The sequence below is a fragment of the Stegostoma tigrinum genome, chromosome 4 (genome assembly GCF_030684315.1).
Source record: "Stegostoma tigrinum isolate sSteTig4 chromosome 4, sSteTig4.hap1, whole genome shotgun sequence".
Taxonomy (NCBI): Eukaryota; Metazoa; Chordata; class Chondrichthyes; order Orectolobiformes; family Stegostomatidae; genus Stegostoma; species Stegostoma tigrinum.
The window spans coordinates 36,768,107-36,787,676 of record NC_081357.1 but is presented as its reverse complement, the minus strand read 5'-3'; the positions used below and the strand labels follow the sequence as shown (position 1 = coordinate 36,787,676).

At 41.2% G+C, this 19,570-nt stretch overlaps 1 protein-coding gene across 11 annotated transcripts in view; it reads left to right on the top strand.

Moving 5' to 3' along the window:
* Nucleotides 1–19,570, top strand: part of elovl4a (ELOVL fatty acid elongase 4a) — a 47,125-nt gene that overhangs the window by 1,320 nt on the left and 26,235 nt on the right. For 5 of the 11 annotated variants that reach the window (XM_059645269.1, XM_048531624.2, XM_048531625.2 and 2 more), the window contains one exon: nucleotides 14,765–14,864. The exons of 3 other annotated variants lie outside the window; for them this stretch is intronic. In XM_059645269.1, coding sequence (XP_059501252.1) covers nucleotides 14,798–14,864 — 67 coding nt within the window. In that variant the 5' untranslated portion in view covers nucleotides 14,765–14,797. Of the gene's footprint in view, nucleotides 1–699; nucleotides 908–935; nucleotides 1,257–14,764; nucleotides 14,865–19,570 lie in introns of those variants that run through there. 3 more of the 11 variants (XM_048531628.2, XM_048531627.2, XM_059645272.1) reach the window with 3 other exon arrangements.

Here is a 19,570-nt window from a genome sequence, read left to right as displayed (position 1 = left end):
GTTATAACATGCTACTTTCTAAGAGTACACCGATAAAAGAGAAATCAAGTATATCTGTAATATCCCTGTTAGTAAATTTAGTTGAATGTGCAGAGCTCATAACCTTATATTTCAACCTAAATGTGATACATTTGAACTTCCCAGAAAAAAAATAGCATTTATTGTTTCAGATAAATATTGGAAATAGAACATAGAACATTACAACAGTACAGGCCCTTCGGCCTTCGATGTTGTGCCAACCTGTCATACCAATCTGAGCCCCATCTAACCTACACTGTTCCATGTACATCCATATGTTTGTCCAATGACAACTTAAATGTACTTAAAGTTGGCGAATCTAGTACCGTTGCAGAAATGTTTTAGTATAATTGATTTGGAAAGTGAAACAGTGTATAATTCAGAACCAACTCTATTTCTGAACATACGTTCAACAGCTAATGTATCTGATATTTCTAGTTTAAAATAAAAATTATTGCACTAGTCATCTTTTCAATATGTTAGCAGAAATAAAAAACTGATCAATGCAGTATTAATAAAATACCATTATTTTTAATACATAAGCTACAAGTTATGCAGAATTTGTTTTAAGATCACAATATTTAGCATTGTTGTGGGCATTTTTGTCACAAATTATTCTTCAACCCACAGGCTTCTGAATATAGTGACTCATGCTGCTGCACAATTTCACTGCACTGGCAGCCATCCTGGACTTCTTGTTCTTCGTTTCGAGAGTTGAAAACCAGGAACCATAGTTTGCTTTTATATATTTGCATTTATGCTTTTGTAAGGAATCTCCTGGTGCTTTCCTGTGTTAATTGGATAAATGGGTACTGGCCAGAGAAGGAAATATTGGGAGAAATGATGAAGCCTGGTTAAAGGACATTGACTTTCGCTGGCCATTCACCAAGTAAGACTTCACAGCAAGTCTGAGTTAGTATCTAGACTATAAAGGCAGTATCCATACTTTGCTTCAGATGCATCTTGGTTAACAGTTAGAATCGATAATCCTTACAATGAATCCAAAATGTTTGAGGTCAGTTTTAGTACACTACTACCACCCTGTTTTGAGGCCTGCTAAATCAACATGGATGAGGAACCACATTATGATTTATTGCCCATCCCTAATTGCCTCGGAGAAGGTGGTGGTGAACTGTCATCTTGAACCATAAGTTCGAGTTCATGGGGTGAAGGAACATCCACGATGCTGTTAGGAAGGGAATTCATGATTTTGACTGAATGACAGTGAAGACAAAAAGGTACGTAACTTATAGGGGAATTTGCTGGTGGTGGTGTTCCCAAGGATCTGCTGTCTTGGTCTTTCCGGGTGGTAGTAGTCACGGGTTTGAAATGTGGTATTGATGGAGGTTGAATAAGTTTCTGCAGTATATCTTGTAGTTGATGTTCATTATATCATTTCACTTGACAAAGGAGCTGCGGTCTGAGAGCTTGTGATGTTAAATAACTCTTTTGGACTATATGTGGTGTCATGTGACTTCTGACTTTGTCCACCCCAGTCCGACACTGGCATCTCCACATCATTACATTAAAGCTTTGACAGGCAATGTAAGACACTGTAACATGCTATTAGAAACATAGGAACAGGAGTGGGCTATTCAGCCCCGGAACCTTTTTCTATTGATGTCTTAAAGACTTTGACCAGATTGTTTAGTGCCACAACATGAGTGTAATGTGATCAAATTTCAGTCTAAATACTGGAAAACTAAAAACTACTTTTCCTCAGAGTAAAAAATTCACCTGCACTCTGCATCTTCTCTAAAATCGTATGACATTTGCTTTAAAATACAAATTTAATAATGAATTCTAGAAGATGCAATTATTTGTTGTCTTTCTGTTTCTGAGACATGGATTAAAATTCAGTCTCTAATCTTTCTTAGCTACATAAATATTAATATTTAAATTATTCTGCACACTTCCGAATGGATATGACACCATGCTAACGACTTAACTTTCTAAATTCCAGAGAAAACAGGCCTAATTTCTATAAGCTCTCCTCATTACTTAATTCCTGAAATATATCTTTACATGGGCTTCCTACCAGTATCTATCAAACATGAGCAGGAGTCCAGTATCACTTGGCAGAAGAAATTAGTGTGGCGTCATATCCATAAGGAAATCTGCAGAATAATTTGAATTTCAATCTTTATATAGCTGAGAGAGATTAGAGACTGAATTTTAATCCTTTAATACCTTTGCTTAAAGGAGCGTATCTCAGGTTTAAAATTAACGATTGATCCAACATCTACTGTACTGCTGCTTGTAAAAGAGAGTTCCAAACATCTAGTGCCTTTTGTATGTAAAAGTGCTTCTTAACATCTCTCCTGAATGGTCTGCCCCTAATTCTCAGACTAAGCCCCCTAGTTTGAGAATCCCAAATCAGTCAAAATACTTATCTTTATCTACCCTGTCTCTTCTTGAAAATATCATAAAGATTTCAGTTACATTACCGTTTTAACCTTCTAAATTCTAGAGATAACAGGCCTAATTTCTATAGCCTCTTCTCATAACTCCTGAAGTAATTCAAGAAGACATAAGAGGCACCAAAGTTATTTGAATTTTATAAATGATACAAAATTCAAAAATTTTTGAGGGCAAATGGGATTTATTAAAAATTGAAAGTGAGATGCCATTTTAAGATTTTCACTTCTTTGCATTGTCCTCGTTTCAACACCTACCAAAGATAGTCAGGAGCCTGGCATCACACGGCAGAAGTAGTTAGTTTGGAGTCATATCTGTTAGAAAATGTGTACCGTAATTTGAATTTCAACCTTTATATAGCCGAGAGAGATTAGAAACTCAATTTTAATTCATATCTCAGAAACTGAAAGACAACTGTGACTGTATCTTCTCATCATTGTTATTAAATTTGAATGTTAAAGCAAATATCATTGCATAGATTCACCATTCTCCGAAGAAGTTTTTCCTGTTCTCTGTTCTAAGAGGTCTTCCTTTTACTCTAAGACTGCGCCCTCGGGTCCTAGCCGCCCCAACCAATTGAAGCATCTTCCCAACATCCACTCTGTCCAGACCATTCACTATTCTGTAAGTTTCAATTAGAACCCCCACTCCCGCCGCCTTCATTCCTTCTGAACTCCAATGGGTATACCCCCAGAGTCCACAAACATTCCTCATATGTTAAGCTTTCCATTCCCGGGACCATTCTCGTGAACCTCCTCTGAACCTGCTGCAGGGCCAGTACATCCTTCCTGAGATATGGGGCCCAAACCTTCACACAGTACTCCAAATATGGCCTGACCAGAGCCTTACAAAGCCTCAGTAGTATATCCCTGCTTTTATATTCAAGTTCTCTCAAAATAAATGCCAACGTTGCATTTACCTTCCTGACGACTGACTCAACCTGCAAGTTTACCTTGAGAGAACTCTGGACTAGAACTCCCAAGTGTCTTTGCACTTAAGGCTTGTGAATTTTCTCCCTATTTAGAAAATAGGCCATGCCTTTATTCTTCTTTAGCAAAGTGCATGACCTCACACTTTCCCATGTTGTACTCCATCTGCCACTTCTTTGCCGACTCTCTCCTAACCTGTCTAAATCTTTCTGCAGCCTCCCCATCTTCTCAATATTCTCTCTCCCTCCACCTTTCTTTGTATCATCTTCAAACTTAGCCAGAGTGCCCACATTTCCTTCATCTAGATCACTAATGTATAAAGTGAACAGTTGTGGTCCCAACACTGACCGTTGCGGAACACCACCTGTCACTGGCTCCCATCCTCAGAAAGAGCCTCTTATCCCCACTGTCTGCTTGCTGCCAGACAGCCAATCTTTTATCCAGGCTAGCACCTTGTCTAAAACGATGAGCCCTTATCTTACTCAGCAGCCTCCTGTGTGGCAACTTGTCGAAGGTCTTCTTGAAGTCTAGGTAGATAATATCCATTGGCTCTCCTCGGTCTACCCTGCTCATTACTTCCTCAAAGAATTCTAGCACATTTGTCTGGCATGACCTCCCATTGTTGAAACCATACTGACATTGCCCTACTTTACCACACACCTCCAAATATTCTGAAATCTCATCCTTTACAATGGACTCCAGAACCTTACCATGACTGAGGTTAGGCTAATCGACCTGTAATTTTCTGTCTTTTGCCTTACTCCCTTCTTATACAGGACTGTTATGTTAGTGATTTTCCAGTCCTCTGGGACCCTCCCTGACTCTAGCAATTCCTGAAAGATCACCACTGACGCTTCCACTATCTCCTTTTTAATTCTGGGGTGTAGTCCATCTGGCCCAGGGTGATTTATCCACCTTAAGACCAATCAGTTTTACTAGGACCTTTTCGTTGGTGATGGCCACCATACTCAGCTCTGCCCCCTGACTCATAAATTTTTAGGAGATCACTCATGTCTTCCACCATGAAGACTGAGGTGAAGTAATTATTCAGTTCCTCAGCCATTTTCTTGTTCCCCACTACTGTCTCTCCATTGTCATCTTCCAGTGGCCTAATGTCCACTTTCACCTCTCTTTTGTCCTTCTATATATCTAAAGAACCTGTTATAGTCTTCATTTATATTACTGGTTAGCTTACCCTCATATTTAATCTTCTGCCTTCTTATTTTTTTTTTGGTTGCCTTCTATTGACCTTTGTAAACTTCCCAGTCCTCTGGTTTTCCACTGCCCGTTGCCACATTATATGCTTTCTCTTTTGCTTTTATGCTATCCCTGACTTTCTTAGTCAGTTACGGATGCTTCATCCTCCCTGTACCATGCTTCTTTTTCCGAGGGATGAATTTTTGCTGTGCCTCTTGAATTACTCCCAGAAATTCCTGCCATTGCTGTTCCACTGTCTTTCTTGCTCGGCTCCTTTTCCAGTTAGTTCTGCCCAGCTTCTCCCTCATACCTCTGTAGTCACCTTTATTCAGCTGTAATACTGTTATCTTTGATCCTATCTTCTTTCTCTCAAAGTGCAGAGTAAATTCTATCACCTTGTGATCACTGCCTCCTTAGGGCTCCTTGACCTTAAGCTCCCTTATCAAGTCTGCCTCCTTGCACAACACTAAATCCAGTATTGCTTATTTCTTTATGGGCTCCACCACAAGCTGCTCCAAAAAGCCATCCCTTAGACATCCCACAAACTCCTTTTCTTGCAATCTGCTAACAACGTGATTTTCCCAGTCCACCTGCTTATTGAAATCCCCCGTGATCATTGTGATTTTGCCTTTCTTACAGACCTTTTCTGTCTCCTGGAGTATCTTGCGCCCCAGCTCCTGATGACTGTTTGGAGGCTTGTACACCACTCCAGCTATTTTTTTTATCATTGCGGTTCTTCAGTTCTACCCACACAGATTCTATACCATCAGACCCTACTTCATTTCTTCCTATTGATTTAATTTCATCAGTCACTAATAACGCACCCCAGCCCTTCGGCACGCCTGTCTATTTTTTTGATAGGATGTGTATCTGTAGATATTCAGTTCCCAGTCTTGATCCCCTTGCAGCCACATCTCTGTGATGCCTACCGTGTCATACCTGCCAGTTTCAATCTGTGCCACGAGCTCATTTACTTTTTTCCTTATACTATGTGCATTCAGATATAACGCCTTCCCTCTTCTCATTTTAATTCATTTTTCCAGTGTTTGATTGCTAGCCTATTCCAAACACTGCTGTCCTATTTGTGTCTGTGCTGGACACTTTAATAACCTCTCCTGAGTTCTCCTTCCTTGTCATTTCTTTCATATTTGTCCACGAGGTTGAATCCACCACTGCCAATGTTAACCTGCTGCTTTGTTTCCCACTGGGCCAAGTTTCACCATTTCCCCCCACCCACCAACTTGCTAGCTTAAAGCCCTGTTGACCAGCCTATTTACCCTTTTCGCTAGAACATTGGTCCCCGCTCAATACAGGTGGAGACCGTTCCGATGGTACAGATCCCTCCTTTTAGAGACAATGTGGAGTACAGTTGACGTTTTTACTCAATGGGAAAGTAATTCGCCTTCCAGTATTTAAACTGAAATTTAATTACATTATGTTCATGTTTCTGGCTCCAAATGATCCAGTCAATGATTCTAATATTACATGTTTCTTAAAATTGTAGCAGTTTACTGACCATGAGGAAGTTGTTGGTTTGTCATTACAGCTCAAAGGTCAATTTTGAGATCTTCAGTTTTTTTTTGGTTTTTCTTCTAGTATTCTTATTACGCCACCTAATATTTTATCAAGAAAAATCACTCAAGCGTGTTTAGACACCAAAAGACGGCACGGTGGCTTAGTGGTTAGCACAGCAGCCTCGCAGTGCCAGGGACCTGGGTTTAATTCCACCCTCGGGAGACTGACTGTGTGGAGTTTGCACGTTCTCCCTTTGTCTGCGTGGGTTTCCTCTGGGTACTCCAGTTTCCTCCCACAGTCCAGAGATGTGCAGGGTAGTTGGATTGGCCATGCTAATTTGCCCATAGCATTCAGGGATGCGTAGATTGGGTGAGTTTATAGCGAGATGGGTCTGGGTGGGATGCTGTGAGGGTCGGTATGTAATTGTTGGGCCAAAGAACCTGTTTCCACGCTGTAGGGATTCCATGATCTAAGACACTCAGGCTGAATTAAGAACATAGAATGACAGTTACAGATCTCTTTGTTCTTTAGTTTACAGACGTAGGAGCTGCATACAAAGTGGCTCCTTGTCAATGCCCATCTCTGACTAATCTTATGATTGATGAAGAATCATGTTTTTGGGTCGCTGCAATCTGCCTTGTTTAACAACACTGTGATATAGTTATAACTAGTTCCAGGATGTTGATCCAGTGACGAGGAAGAAATTGTGGTTCTATTTCCATCTCCATGGTGTGTGACTTCGATTGGAACTTGTTTCCACACTGTAGGGATTCTATGGAAGATGATATAAAATGGGGGTAACCATTATAAAGGGGGGGTGAGAGGAAGAGGAACCTCGGTGTGTATACACTCAGATCATGGAAGGTGGCAGAACAGATGGAGGGAGAGATTAATAATAAAGGCTTTGAATACAAATGCAGTGAGGTGATGATGAACTTTTATAAGACGTGGGTTAGACCTTATTGGAGTATTTTAATTTTATGTTAATTTGAGGCATTGAGCATGCATTCTTAACATCCCTTTATTTATTTATTTATTCTATCTGTGGCATATGAGCATCGCTGCCAAGGCCAATGTTGTATTGTCCATTCCTAATTGCCTTTGAGAAGGTAAGCTGCCTTCTTGACTGCTGCAGTCCTTGGGATATACTGTCAATGCAGTTTAGAACAGAGTTCCAGGATTTCAGTCCAGTGACAGTGAAGGAACGTTGTGTAGTTCCAAAGTGGAATGGTATGTGTCTTAAGGAAATTTGCAGGTTTTATTATTCCAGTGTAACTCCTGTGCCTGTTGCAGTAGACCCTTCCCAGTGATAGAGATTGCAGTTTTGGAAGGTGATGTCACAGGAGACATTGGGAGTTGTTGCTTTCGATTCCCTTAAAACAAAGAATTGCAAAGTAGATTTTGTGATGCAGTGCAAGAGGAATACTCCTCTACATTACTGTTTAACTATATTAAATCTACAGTCATTCTTTGTCAGTTACATAAAAAGTCACTAAGTGATGGGTGATTTTATTGAAATGCGCCAAAGAGTAACATCCATACAAACGTTGAAAATCTAGAATGTAGCTAGGATTTTTCAGTTTACATGTGACTCAAAGGATATTTACAAATTAATTGTTCGTATCAGTGTTGAAAACATCCTGCCGAGAAAATTTGGGTTGTCCAGCAGAAAATGTTTGCCTTGAAAGTATCTAAAGCTGTGTGAAATGAAATAGGAGGCACAATTTAATGCAATGACATTAGAAATAGAAGAGCCAAACTGCAATTCAATTTTGTGCATGTCGATATCCATACAAGCTGTTGGCGGAGCTGAAAGTGCCCAGAGTATGGGAGGCTTTCAGGGATGTTTGGTTATTTGACCAGTGTGCCACCATGGACCGCATTGTTGGTTTCTGGGGAAACTCTATATTTAAGTTGGACAAAAAAATTAAACTGTAATAAAGACCATCCAATATAATTTTTGTTCTGTAGAATCAAAATATATATTGAGCATTATTTTTCATCGACTACTGTGCCTGGCAGATTATTTCAAATGTGATTCTGTAGCTGATTTAAATTTATATTCAGCTTTTTTTTCATTTATATGCTAGGTTTCTGTGTTGCTGGTTCCCTTACACCATTTCTTACATTTTGAGTTCTGAAATTCCTTTTAATTGCCTTTCGAGACTAAAGCTGAGTTTCTCTTGTCTTTCTTCCTAGCCCGTCCCCTTATATTTGACAGGACCCCTGTCAGCCTTTCTGCTATTAAGAAAACAAGCTGAGCTCATCATGTCTCCCTCATAACTGAACTGTTGCACCCCAGGCAACATCCTCATGGAGCTCTGCTGCACCCTCTCCAGTGCAATCACCTTCTTCCTACAGTGCATTGACCAGAACTCTGACCAAGTCCTAAACAATACCCACATAACGTCCCTACTCTTATTATTTGATTCACAACTGATGAAGGCAAGCATCCTGTATGTCTCCTTAATTACTACTGTATTAACCTGCCCTCCTGCCTCCAGAAATCTTTGGAGAAGCACCTCCAAGATCCCTCTGTTCCTCTGAGCTTCTTAGTGTTCTGCCATTTATTGAGTACCTACTAGTCTTGTTACTGCTTCCAAAGTGCATCATCTCACATTTGTCAAGATTAAATTCCATTTGTCATCTGACCAATCCATCTATATCCTGTAACTTCAGACCTTCTTCCTGACTGTCAACAACCCACCCAATCTTTGTATCAGCCCGCCAGGTTTTCTTCTAAATGATTAGTATATATCACAAACAAAAAGGGACCCAGCACTGACCCCTGTAGTGTGCCTCTGGACACCAGCCTCCAGTCACACAAACAGTCTTCTCCAACCACACTGTGTCTTCTGCCACTAAGCCAGTCTTAGATTCAACTTGTCAAGTTACCTTGGATTCCATGTCCTTTTACCTTCTTTATCAATCTCCCATGTGAGACCTTGACAAAGGCTTTGTCGAAATCCATATAAACTACATCATAAATCTGTACATTCTGGCCTACTCTTCCTAAAATTCAATCAAATTTCCCTTTGACAAAGCTTTGTTGACCATCCCTGATCAAACCTGCATTCTCCAAGTGGAGATTAATTCTTCCCTTTCCTTATCACTGATGTGAGATTAACTAGCCTGCAATCTCCTTGTTTATTTCTACCACCCTTCATGAAAAGTTGAACTACATTAGCTGTCCTCCTGTCCTCTTGCATCTCTGGAATGCACCTAGGCAAAATCACCATTTTGGATCAGTTTTAAGCCTGACCAAACCACCAGTACTACCTCACTCCCTGATCAAACTGCTCAAGAACTTCATGGTGCCTCTTACTGAATTCTTTACTCACGTCATCCTCCAAAGTAAACATGGATGTGAAGTACTCACTAAACACGCTACCAATGTCATCTGGCTCCATGTACAGTTTGCTTCCTTGGTCCTTAATGGGCCTTGCTCTTACCCTGGTTATCCTCTTCCCCTTTGATATGCATATAGAATGCTTTTGGAATTCTCCCTGATCTTACCGTCCAATGATTTTCATGCCCCCTCTTTGATCTCCTAATTTTTTTTTAAGTTTATTTCTGAACTTTCTGTATTCTACTAAAGCCTACATTCATTTTCTCCCTTTATTAAAAGCCTCTCTCTTCCTTCTTATCCAGTCAGAATATTCGTAGAGATCCAGGGTGTTCTGGGGTTGCTGCTTCTACATTTTATCCTGCACACATGCTCTGTTTCCTTTTCAATACACCCCCCTGCCACCCAACACCTGCTATAAATATGCTGTAGATTTACCAGAAGTAGAATAGTGGAGGAGAATAGTAGGAGGAGAATACTGAGATACAGGCTACTAGACTAGGTGGGATTGAGGTTCACAAGGAAGAGGTATTAGAAATCCTCCAGAGGGTGAAGATAGATAAGTCCCCTGGGCCGGATGGGATTTATCCTCAGATCCTCTGGGAAGCCAGGGAGGAGATTGCCGAGCCTTTGGCATTGATCTTTAACTCGTCATTGTCTACAGGAATAGTGCCAGATGACTGGAGGTTAGCAAATGTGGTTCCCCTGTTCAAGAAGGGGAGTAGAGACAACCCTGGTAATTATAGACCAGTGAGCCTTACCTCAGTTGTTGGTAAAGTGTTGGAAAAGGTTATAAGGGATAGGATTTATAATCATCTAGAAAAGAATGAATTGATTAGGGATAGTCAGCACAGTTTTGTGAAGGGAAGGTCGTGCCTCACAAACCTTATTGAGTTCTTTGAGAAGGTGACCAAACAGGTAGATGAGAGTAAACCGGTTGATCTGGTGTATATGGATTTCAGCAAGGCGTTCGATAAGGTTCCCCAAAATAGGCTATTGTACAAAATGCGGAGGAATGGAATTGTGGGAGATATAGCAGTTTGGATTGGAAATTGACTTGCTGAAAGAAGACAGAGGGTGGTAGTTGATGGGAAATGTTCATCCTGGCGACCAGTTATTAGTGGTGTACTGCAAGGGTCGGTGTTGGGTCCACTGCTTGTTTGTCATTTTTATAAATGACCTGGATGAGGGCGTAGAAGGATGGGTTAGTAAATTTGCAGATGACGGTAAAGTCGGTGGAGTTGTGGATAGTGACGAAGGATGCTGTAGGTTGCAGAGAGACATAGCTAAGCTGCAGAGCTGGGCTGAGAGGTGGCAAATGGAGTTTAATGCAGACAAGTGTGAGGTGATGCGCTTTGGTAGGAGTAACCAGAAGGCAAAGTACAGGGCTAATGGTAAGATTCTTAGCAGTGTAGATGAGCAGAGAGATCTCGGTGTCCATGTACACAGATCCTTGAAAGTTGCCACCCAGGTTGACAGGGCTGTTAAGAAGGCATACAGTGTTTTAGCTTTTATTAATCGAGGGATCGAGTTCCGGAACCAAGAGGTTATGGTGAAGCTGTACAAAATTCTGGTGCGGCCGCACTTGGAATATTGTGTACAGTTCTGGTCACCGCATTATAAGAAGGATGTGGAAGCTTTGGAAAGGGTGCGGAGGAGATTTACTGGGATGTTGCCTGGTATGGAGGGAAGGTCTTACGAGGAAAGGCTGAGGGACTTGAGGCTGTTTTCATTAGATAGAAGAAGGTTGCGAGGTGACTTAATTGAAACGTATAAAATAATCAGAGGGTTAGATAGGGTGGATAGGGAGAGCCTTTTTCCTAGGATGGTGACGGCGAGTACGAGGGGGCATAGCTTAAATTGAGGGGTGAAAGATATAGGACAGATGTCAGACGTAGTTTCTTTACTCAGAGTGTAGTAAGGGAATGGAATGCTTTGCCTGCAACGGTAGTAGATTCGCCAACTTTAGGTACATTGAAGTCGTCATTGGATGAGCATATGGACCTACATGGAATAGTGTAGGTTAGATGGGCTTGAGATCGGCATGACAGGTCGGCACAACATGAGGGCCGAAGGGTCTATGCTGTGCTGTTATGTTTTATGTTCTATAAAGTTGTTCCCAGTCTATTTTGGCCGCAACTTGCCTTACGAATAAAATATGCATTCCCCAATCAAAACCTTTTTCTTATTACAGCCCTGCAGTTCTTTGTTTAAAAAAAAACTTGTAACAAATGGTAATAAAATGTGAGGCTGGATGAACACAGCGGGGCAAGCAGCATCTCAGGAGCACAAAAGCTGACATTTCGGGCCTAGACCCTTCTTCAGAGAGGGGGATGGGGTGAGGGTTCTGGAATAAATAGGGAGAGAGGGGGAGGCAAACTGAAGATGGAGAGAAAAGAAGATAGTTGGAGAGGAGAGTATAGGTAGGGAGGGGATAGGTCAGTCCAGGGAAGACGGACAGGCCAAGGAGGTGGGATGAGGTTAGTAGGTAGGAGATAGAGGTGCGGCTTGGGGTGGGAGGGAGGGATGGGTGAGTGGAAGAACAGGTTAGGGAGGCAGAGTCAGGTTGGACTGGTTTTGGGATGCAGTGGGTGGAGGGGAAGAGCTGGGCTGGTTGTGTGGTGCAGTGGGGGGAGGGGGCGAACTGGGCTGGTTTTGGGATGCAGTGGGGGAAGGGGAGATTTTGAAGCTGGTGAAGTCCACATTGATGCCATTGGGCTGCAGGGTTCCCAAGCGGAATATGAGTTGCTGCTCCTGCAACCTTCGGGTGGCATCATTGTGGCACTGCAGGAGGCCCATGATGGACATGTCATCTAAAGAATGGGAGGGGGAGTGGAAATGGTTTGCGACTGGGAGGTGCAGTTGTTTATTGCGAACCGAGCGGAGGTGTTCTGCAAAGCGGTCCCCAAGCCTCTGCTTGGTTTCCCCAATGTAGAGGAAGCCACACTGGGTACAGTGGATGCAGTATACCACATTGGCAAATGGTGTTGGAGTTGCTATCACTAAAATACTCTTCCTATTGCACCTCGAACACTTGTCTGGCTTAGTTCTTCAGAATTAGGTCCAACTCTGCAGTATCTTTGGTTAGACTTTATCCATGTTGATGTAAAAACCTCTCCTGAATGCATTTCCAAAACAAAACTCTGCCCCCTCTGAATCCTTTGTAGTATGACTATTCCAATTAATGTTGGGGAAGTTGAAAACTCCTTATGTAATTGTCCTGTTATTCCTTTTACTCAACTCACTGAACTGTTTACATTATCTGTTATGTTGTCTGCAGACTGTTCCAGAGTATATAGTACAGTCCCAGCAGTGTGTCTGCCGCTTTTTTTGTTTGGTTATCCTCATTTGAAGACACTTTGAGAACATCATCCCTTCCTGTTGCAGTAACTTACTCCATAATTAATGAAGTGACACTACCTCGTTTACACCCTTTCTTGTCCTGCTTCATGATCCTATACCCTATAATGTTGAGTTGCCTGTTCTTCCTGTTCCTGAACCATGTCTCTGACAGCAACAACATCACAATTCCACAACTCAGTCCACATCCTTAGCTCATCTGTCTTACCTCGAATACTCCAAGCATTGAAGTAGAGGCTATCCAGCCTCACCTTACTCTAGACAGATACGTGAATGGGCAGGGAACAGAGGGATACAGATCCTTGGAAAATAGGCAACAGGTTTAGATAGAGGATCTGGATTTGCGCAGTCTTGGAGGGCCGAAGGGCTGTTTCTGTGCTGTAATTTTCTTTGTTCTTTAATCCTTTGAGACGCATCATGGCTGAACTGCCTCTGTCTTTACTAGGTATGTTGTGTCTCTATTTTACTGGCAATCTTGATCTCCTCTTCTACTGAGTAAGTTTAATACCTTCGAACGTCACTCGCAAACATCACCCACAAGAATGTTGGACATAGTCTAGTTCAGGTACCAACTGTCCTGCTTGTGCAAGTGCCACCTTTCCCAATAAGGTCCCAGTGATCGAGGACTGGACTTTCTCCGTTGTGAACTGATTGTGATATTGATCAAATGTTTTAAATCCATCTGCACATTTGCTGCATTTTCTATCTGAGCTGCTGTAATTGTATTAGCTGGCTTTAGTATAAAGTGGTAAATTTGCGTCAGAATTAACACAAATTTGAATCTTACTTCCATCCAACCATCCATCTCTCCTTCACCCCTTCATCACAGAGTTGAACCTCAAATGTCATCTCAGTTATCGTTTGAATTAGTTTCGATTCAAAATTTCTGCTTCTCTGACATTTTTTGTCACTATTATCTTAAAGATTTTTTTAAAAATTCACTCTGCACTGCACTACACTGTAGCCACAGTATTATATGATGACCCCAATTCAGTTTCTGGCCAATAGTAAGCCCCCAGGATGTTGATAGTGGGAATTCAGTGACAGTAATACTATTAAATGTAAGGGGCAATGGTTAGATTCTCTCTTATTAGAAATGGTCGTTGCCTGGCATTTGTATGGTGCAAATGTTATTTTTAATTTGCCAGCTCAAACCTGAATATTTGGTTGTTAACTTGACTTTCTAGCAGAGGTGATAAATTGAGTGAGGCACCTTTCCTTGAGATGAGAAAACTGACAAAATAACTCTCTTAAGATAGCTCCAAAGTCCAAATAGCTGGTGGCATTTACAGAAGCATATTGCTTGTTTATCCTGTCAATGAAAATAATTTAATGAATCGGAAATAACAGAAGAAAATGAAAAACTGTGGTTCCAATAGCTAGAGTGCATTGGTATTGGATAGTGGTGGGCTTGAATTATTCATCTGAATGAAAGAAAAGAGCATGTTTTTTTTAGCAGTGTGCTTAACACATTCCCATAGATGTAGATAGAGAGGTTTCAGGAGAGACGCCAAGTGGCAATGAAATAAATTGAAATAAATGAGCAAATCATTTTGCTTTACATGTTAGTTGGGGCACAAATGTTGACAGTTAATGCCCTGCTTTTCTGCAAATAGTAACATAAAATCTTTACCCTCCGGAAAGATGGCAGACTTTGTTTCACTTTTCTTCCAGAATAGTGTTTCTCCTTCGAGCTAACGTGTCATTGTAGAGTATGTGCTGAAATATTTGTTCTGGGACATTGATCCACAACGTTCTGACTCACGTGAACCAAAGTTTTTACCTAAATTCATAGTTCTACTCTTGAAGTTGATGCTTCAAAATACCTGATGTAGGTAACTTGAATTTTATTGGATTTCGCTAGATTTTATTATATATTATGACATCCTTCTTGTCAATGTGATGAAGTAAGGTATAAAAATATCATGTGATTGAGATAATTTATGAAACATACCAAACTTTATTTTGATATTTTTCATAGGTTTTGTAGAGATAATCATCTTTTGGTGAAATCATGGATGCAGTTGTGCACTTTATTAATGATTCTCTGGAATTCTATCGATGGAGCCTTACCATTGCAGGTACTTGTACAGCATTCTAAACAGAATATGGATTACTGGGCTTTCTGTATTCTCTACAGCATTTCATCTACAGTGTGTTCACATTACTCAATATGTTCTTTTCTTTGTTAAGCCTACGCTTGGGTAAAAAGAACCTAACTTGCAATTTTGTCGTCTTCCAAACAATTATTATATTAAAAGCAACATCTGATTCTGGATGCAGACCAAAACTCCAATGAGCTGTCATACATATGTGAGATGATACAAATGAAAAGGACACCACTTTTAATTTAATAGAATGTGTTAAAGCATTTTGAGATGAAAACAAGAAATGGCAGTGATCTGAAAAGTTAAGAATGGTGACTGAAAGACACAAAGATTTAAGTTGTGTAGACTTGGAAAAGTGAAGTGGCGAAGTAGAACTAATTGGGGCGAGGATTCCAACATGTGGGTTGGAATTGGCTAAACTAATTGTGTGGATTCACCAAAATCCAAATTATAAGAACTCTAATTTGTTAAGGAGATAGATAATGATTGATGATGGCACAGATGATTTACAAGTAGGCTGTATGTGATAGATTGCAGAAGTTTTGGAGGAGTTGCAATTTTTGAAAGGAAACTGCGAGAGGCTGGTAAGAAGAACGCTCCAAGTAATTAAGCCTTGAGGTGATAAAGACAATAAGGCATAGGAGCCGATGTAAGACATTTGTGGCCCATTATGTCTGCTCCACCATTTAGTGAGATCATCACTAATCTGATAATCCTCCACTTCACTTTTCTGCCTTTTCCCTATCTCCCCCGATTCCATAACTGATTAAAAATCTGCCTGTCACAGCCTTGAATATACTTGATGATCCACCTTCTACAGCGCTATATTGTAAAGCATTCCACACATCCACTGTCCTCTAAGAGAAGAAACTCATCCTCATCTCTGTCTTAAATGGACAATCCCTTACTCTTAAATTATGCCTTCCAGTTCTGGACTCTTCTACAAGGGGAAGCAACCTCTCCTCTACCCTGCCAAGTCCCCAAACAATCTTATTTTTCAGTGGAGGTCACATAATTCTTCTCAACTCCAATGAGTGTAGGCCTATCTTACTCAATCTCTCCTGATAAGAAAATTCCTTCCAGAATCAATCAGGTGAACCTTTCCTGGACTGTGTCCAGTGGCAGCACATCTTTCTTTAGATAAGGGGACCAAAACAGTTCAGAGACCCATTCTAGCTGTAGTCTGACTTCCCTGTTTTTCTGCCCCATTCCATTTTACTTCACTTGTATGCTAGCTTTTTGTGATTCATGCACAAGGACCGCAAAGTCCAAATGTTGCAGCTTTCTTTAAGTCATATTTACCTCCTCTATTCTGCTTGCCAAAATGTATCGCTGCACATTTTCCCAAATTATATTCCATCGGCCAAATTTTTGCCTAGTCTTTTAACCTACTATATAAGCCAGTACATACAAGGCTATACAAGGGGTGGACTAGTCCCAGTCTTAATTTTGGGTCAGGAAGCTGGGCAAGTGGTTGAACATGTTGCTGACAGAAATCATAATTCTGTTAGATTCAAGATTGTTAAGTAAGAGGACAAGATGGGCCTGACATCAAAATTCTGAAGTGGGAGAAGGCTGATTTTAATAAGATTGGATATGATTTGACCAGAATCAACTGGGAGTTGATTTTTGTTCAGATAAATCTGAACAGCGTGATGCATTCAGGAAGAGAATACGGAGAGCCTAGGGCCAAAGTGTTCCATTAAAGATAATGGGTGGGACCAACAATTTCAAATGAACCCTGGATATTGAGGAATATGCAACTTTGGGTAAAGAGAAATATTGAGTCTTCTGACAGATACTGAGAACTCCAAACAGCTGAAGGCCTAGACGAGTATAGAGTGCACAAGAGGAACTTACAAGGGAAATTATGAGATTAAAAAGGTGACATGAAAGGATCATGACAAATAAAATAATGTAGGATTTTCCTTTATTTTACAAGTACATTAAGGATGAAAAAAACTCAGGAAAGACCATAAGAAATAGGAACAGGAGTAGCAATACTTTATATTGAATATTACAGGGAGATCAAGGGAAGTTGATTGGAATAGCACACAGGGATCACAGTCATATTGAAATACCTCCAGAAATTTTGAGAAGCTCTAATGCTGTCCATGGGCTGGAAACTAAATTGGACAAATTCACATTGTAAATAATCGGTAGGATGCTGTCCAACTTTATCTTCTCAAGTTGTTGAAATTTTTGGGGTTACAAAATGATAAAGGACTTGTGAAAACAGAAATGAGTCAGTGCTTACAATAAATGAAGAAATTTAGTAGGGTCTTTGAGCAGGGGTAATTTCAGCATCCAGAACCTGTGTTCTGCTTGCAAAAATCCTTGAACTTCCAGTTACCTGCCACTTTGACACACTGCCCTGTTGCCTTGCTAACATCTCTGTCGCTGGCTTATTGCAGTATTCCAGCAAAACTCAATGCAAGCTGTCAGAACAACACCTCATTTTCCACTTGGGAACCCTGCAGTCCTCCGGGCTCAATATCAAGTTCAATAGTTTTAGGGACAAAAAGATGTCCTAGCCCCCTTCCCCACACACCAGGCCTTGTTATCACATAGCCTGCCATTACACACTACCTATCGTTAGTCACTCACAGCCCCCATTAATAGAAATTCACCCTCCTAGCCAAATTGTTATCAACTCCTTTGTCCATCCAACAACTTTTTTCTCTCTTCGGCCTCTATCCTTTATCCTATCATTTATTTCTTACTCCATCCCCCTCCCTATTTTCATCGTATAAATAGACTTTTTCCCAGCTACTACCAGTTCTGAGGAAGGGTCACTAGACCCAAACATTAACTCGATTTTACTTTCACAGATGCTGCCAGACCTGCTGAGCTTTTCCAGCAACTTCTGTTTTTGTTCCTGATTTACAGCATTTGCAATTCTTTCGGTTTTTTAAATCCTGGAACAAAGTTGTTGACTGATAATTATTCTGCTAAAAGGGCACAGCTGATGCACCAAATAGAGACAGGAATTTGGTGATGGCTGAATAGAAAATCTGTAAAATGATACGGGATCAATGTAGAGAGATGGGGATGGAGATGTTCTAGGCAGGTGAAGGGGTGAATTTAATCTTAGAGACATGGAAATAATATCTTGACATCTGGTGTTAGAAGTGAGACGAAAACAGGAAGCTCAGTGAAAGGAAGTTCTAAGTAAAGGACTCCGGATTGTTTGGACATTCCTGGAACAGTGGGAAGACTTGTGGTAAGGAGAGAGAAGTTCACTTTTGCTTTCAGCAATTGGATACAGCTGACAGTGAACATGACAGTGTAACTGCTATGAGCCAAAATATAAGCAAAATACTGAAACTGAACAGGTACGACCGTATTTGTTGAGAGAGAAACAGAGTTAACATTTTGATCTGGTATGACTCTTCATAACTTGTGGAGATGATGGAGTAGTAGTAATGTCATAAGATTAGCAAACCAGATCCCTAGACCAGTGTTCCCACCATGGCAGTTTTGAATTCAATTATAAATTTGGGATCTGAAGAACCTGGTTTAATGGCAATCATGTAATTGCTGTTGATCATTTGTAAAAAAAAGATCTGGTTCATTCATGCCCTTTTGGGAAGAAAATCTACAACCCTTACCTGGCCTGGCCTACATGTGACTGCAGATTCAATGAAGAGTGCAAGAGGGCATGCCAGGAGCAGAACCAGGCATACCTGAAGCTGACGTATCAACCTGATGAAGCCACCAAAGAGGACGACTTGCACACCAAACAGCGAAAGCAGCAAGTGATAGACACAGATAAGTGATCCAACAACCAATTAATCATATCTAAGCTCTGCAGTCCTGCCACATCTGGTCATGAATGGTGGTGGACAATTAAACAACTCATGGAGTAGGAGGCTACACAACTATCCCCATCCTCAAAGATGGAAGAGCCCAGCACATGAGTGCAAAAGATTAAGGCTGAAGGATTCGCAGCAATCTTCAACCAGAAGTGCCAGGTGGATGATTCATCTTGGTCTCCCCCAGTGGTCCCCAGCCTTACAGATACCAGTCTTCAGCCAATTTGATTCACTTCATGTGATATCAAGACACGGTTGGAGACACCTAGATACAGCAAAGGCTCCTGGCCCTGACATCATTCCAGCAATAATACTGAAAACTTGTGCTCCAGAATTAGCTGCTCTCCTGTACTCTCCAGTACAGTTACAGCCCTGGTATCTGCCTGACAATGTGGAAAATTGCCCAAGTATGTCCTGTGCACAAAAAGCAGGACAAATCCAACCCAGCCAAATACTGCCCCATCAGCCTCCCCTCAATCATCAGTAAAGTGATGGAAGATGTTATCAACAGTGTTATCAAGCAGAACCTGCTCAGTGACGCCCAGTTTGGGTTCCACCAGGGCCACTCAGCTCCTGATCTTGTTACAGCCTCGGTTCATACACAGACAAAAGAGCCGAATTCCAGAGGTGAGGTGAGAGTGACAGCCCTTGATATCAAGGCTGCATTTGACCGAGCGTGGCTTCAAGGAGCCCTGGCAAAGCTGGAGTCACACCTGACTCCTAGGAAGATGGTTGTGGTTGTTGGATGTCAGTCATCTCAGCTTCAGGACATCTCTGCAGGAGTTACTCAGGGAGTGTCCTAGGTCCAACCATCTTCTGCTGCTTCATCAATGACCTTCCCTCCATCATAAAGTCAGAGATGGG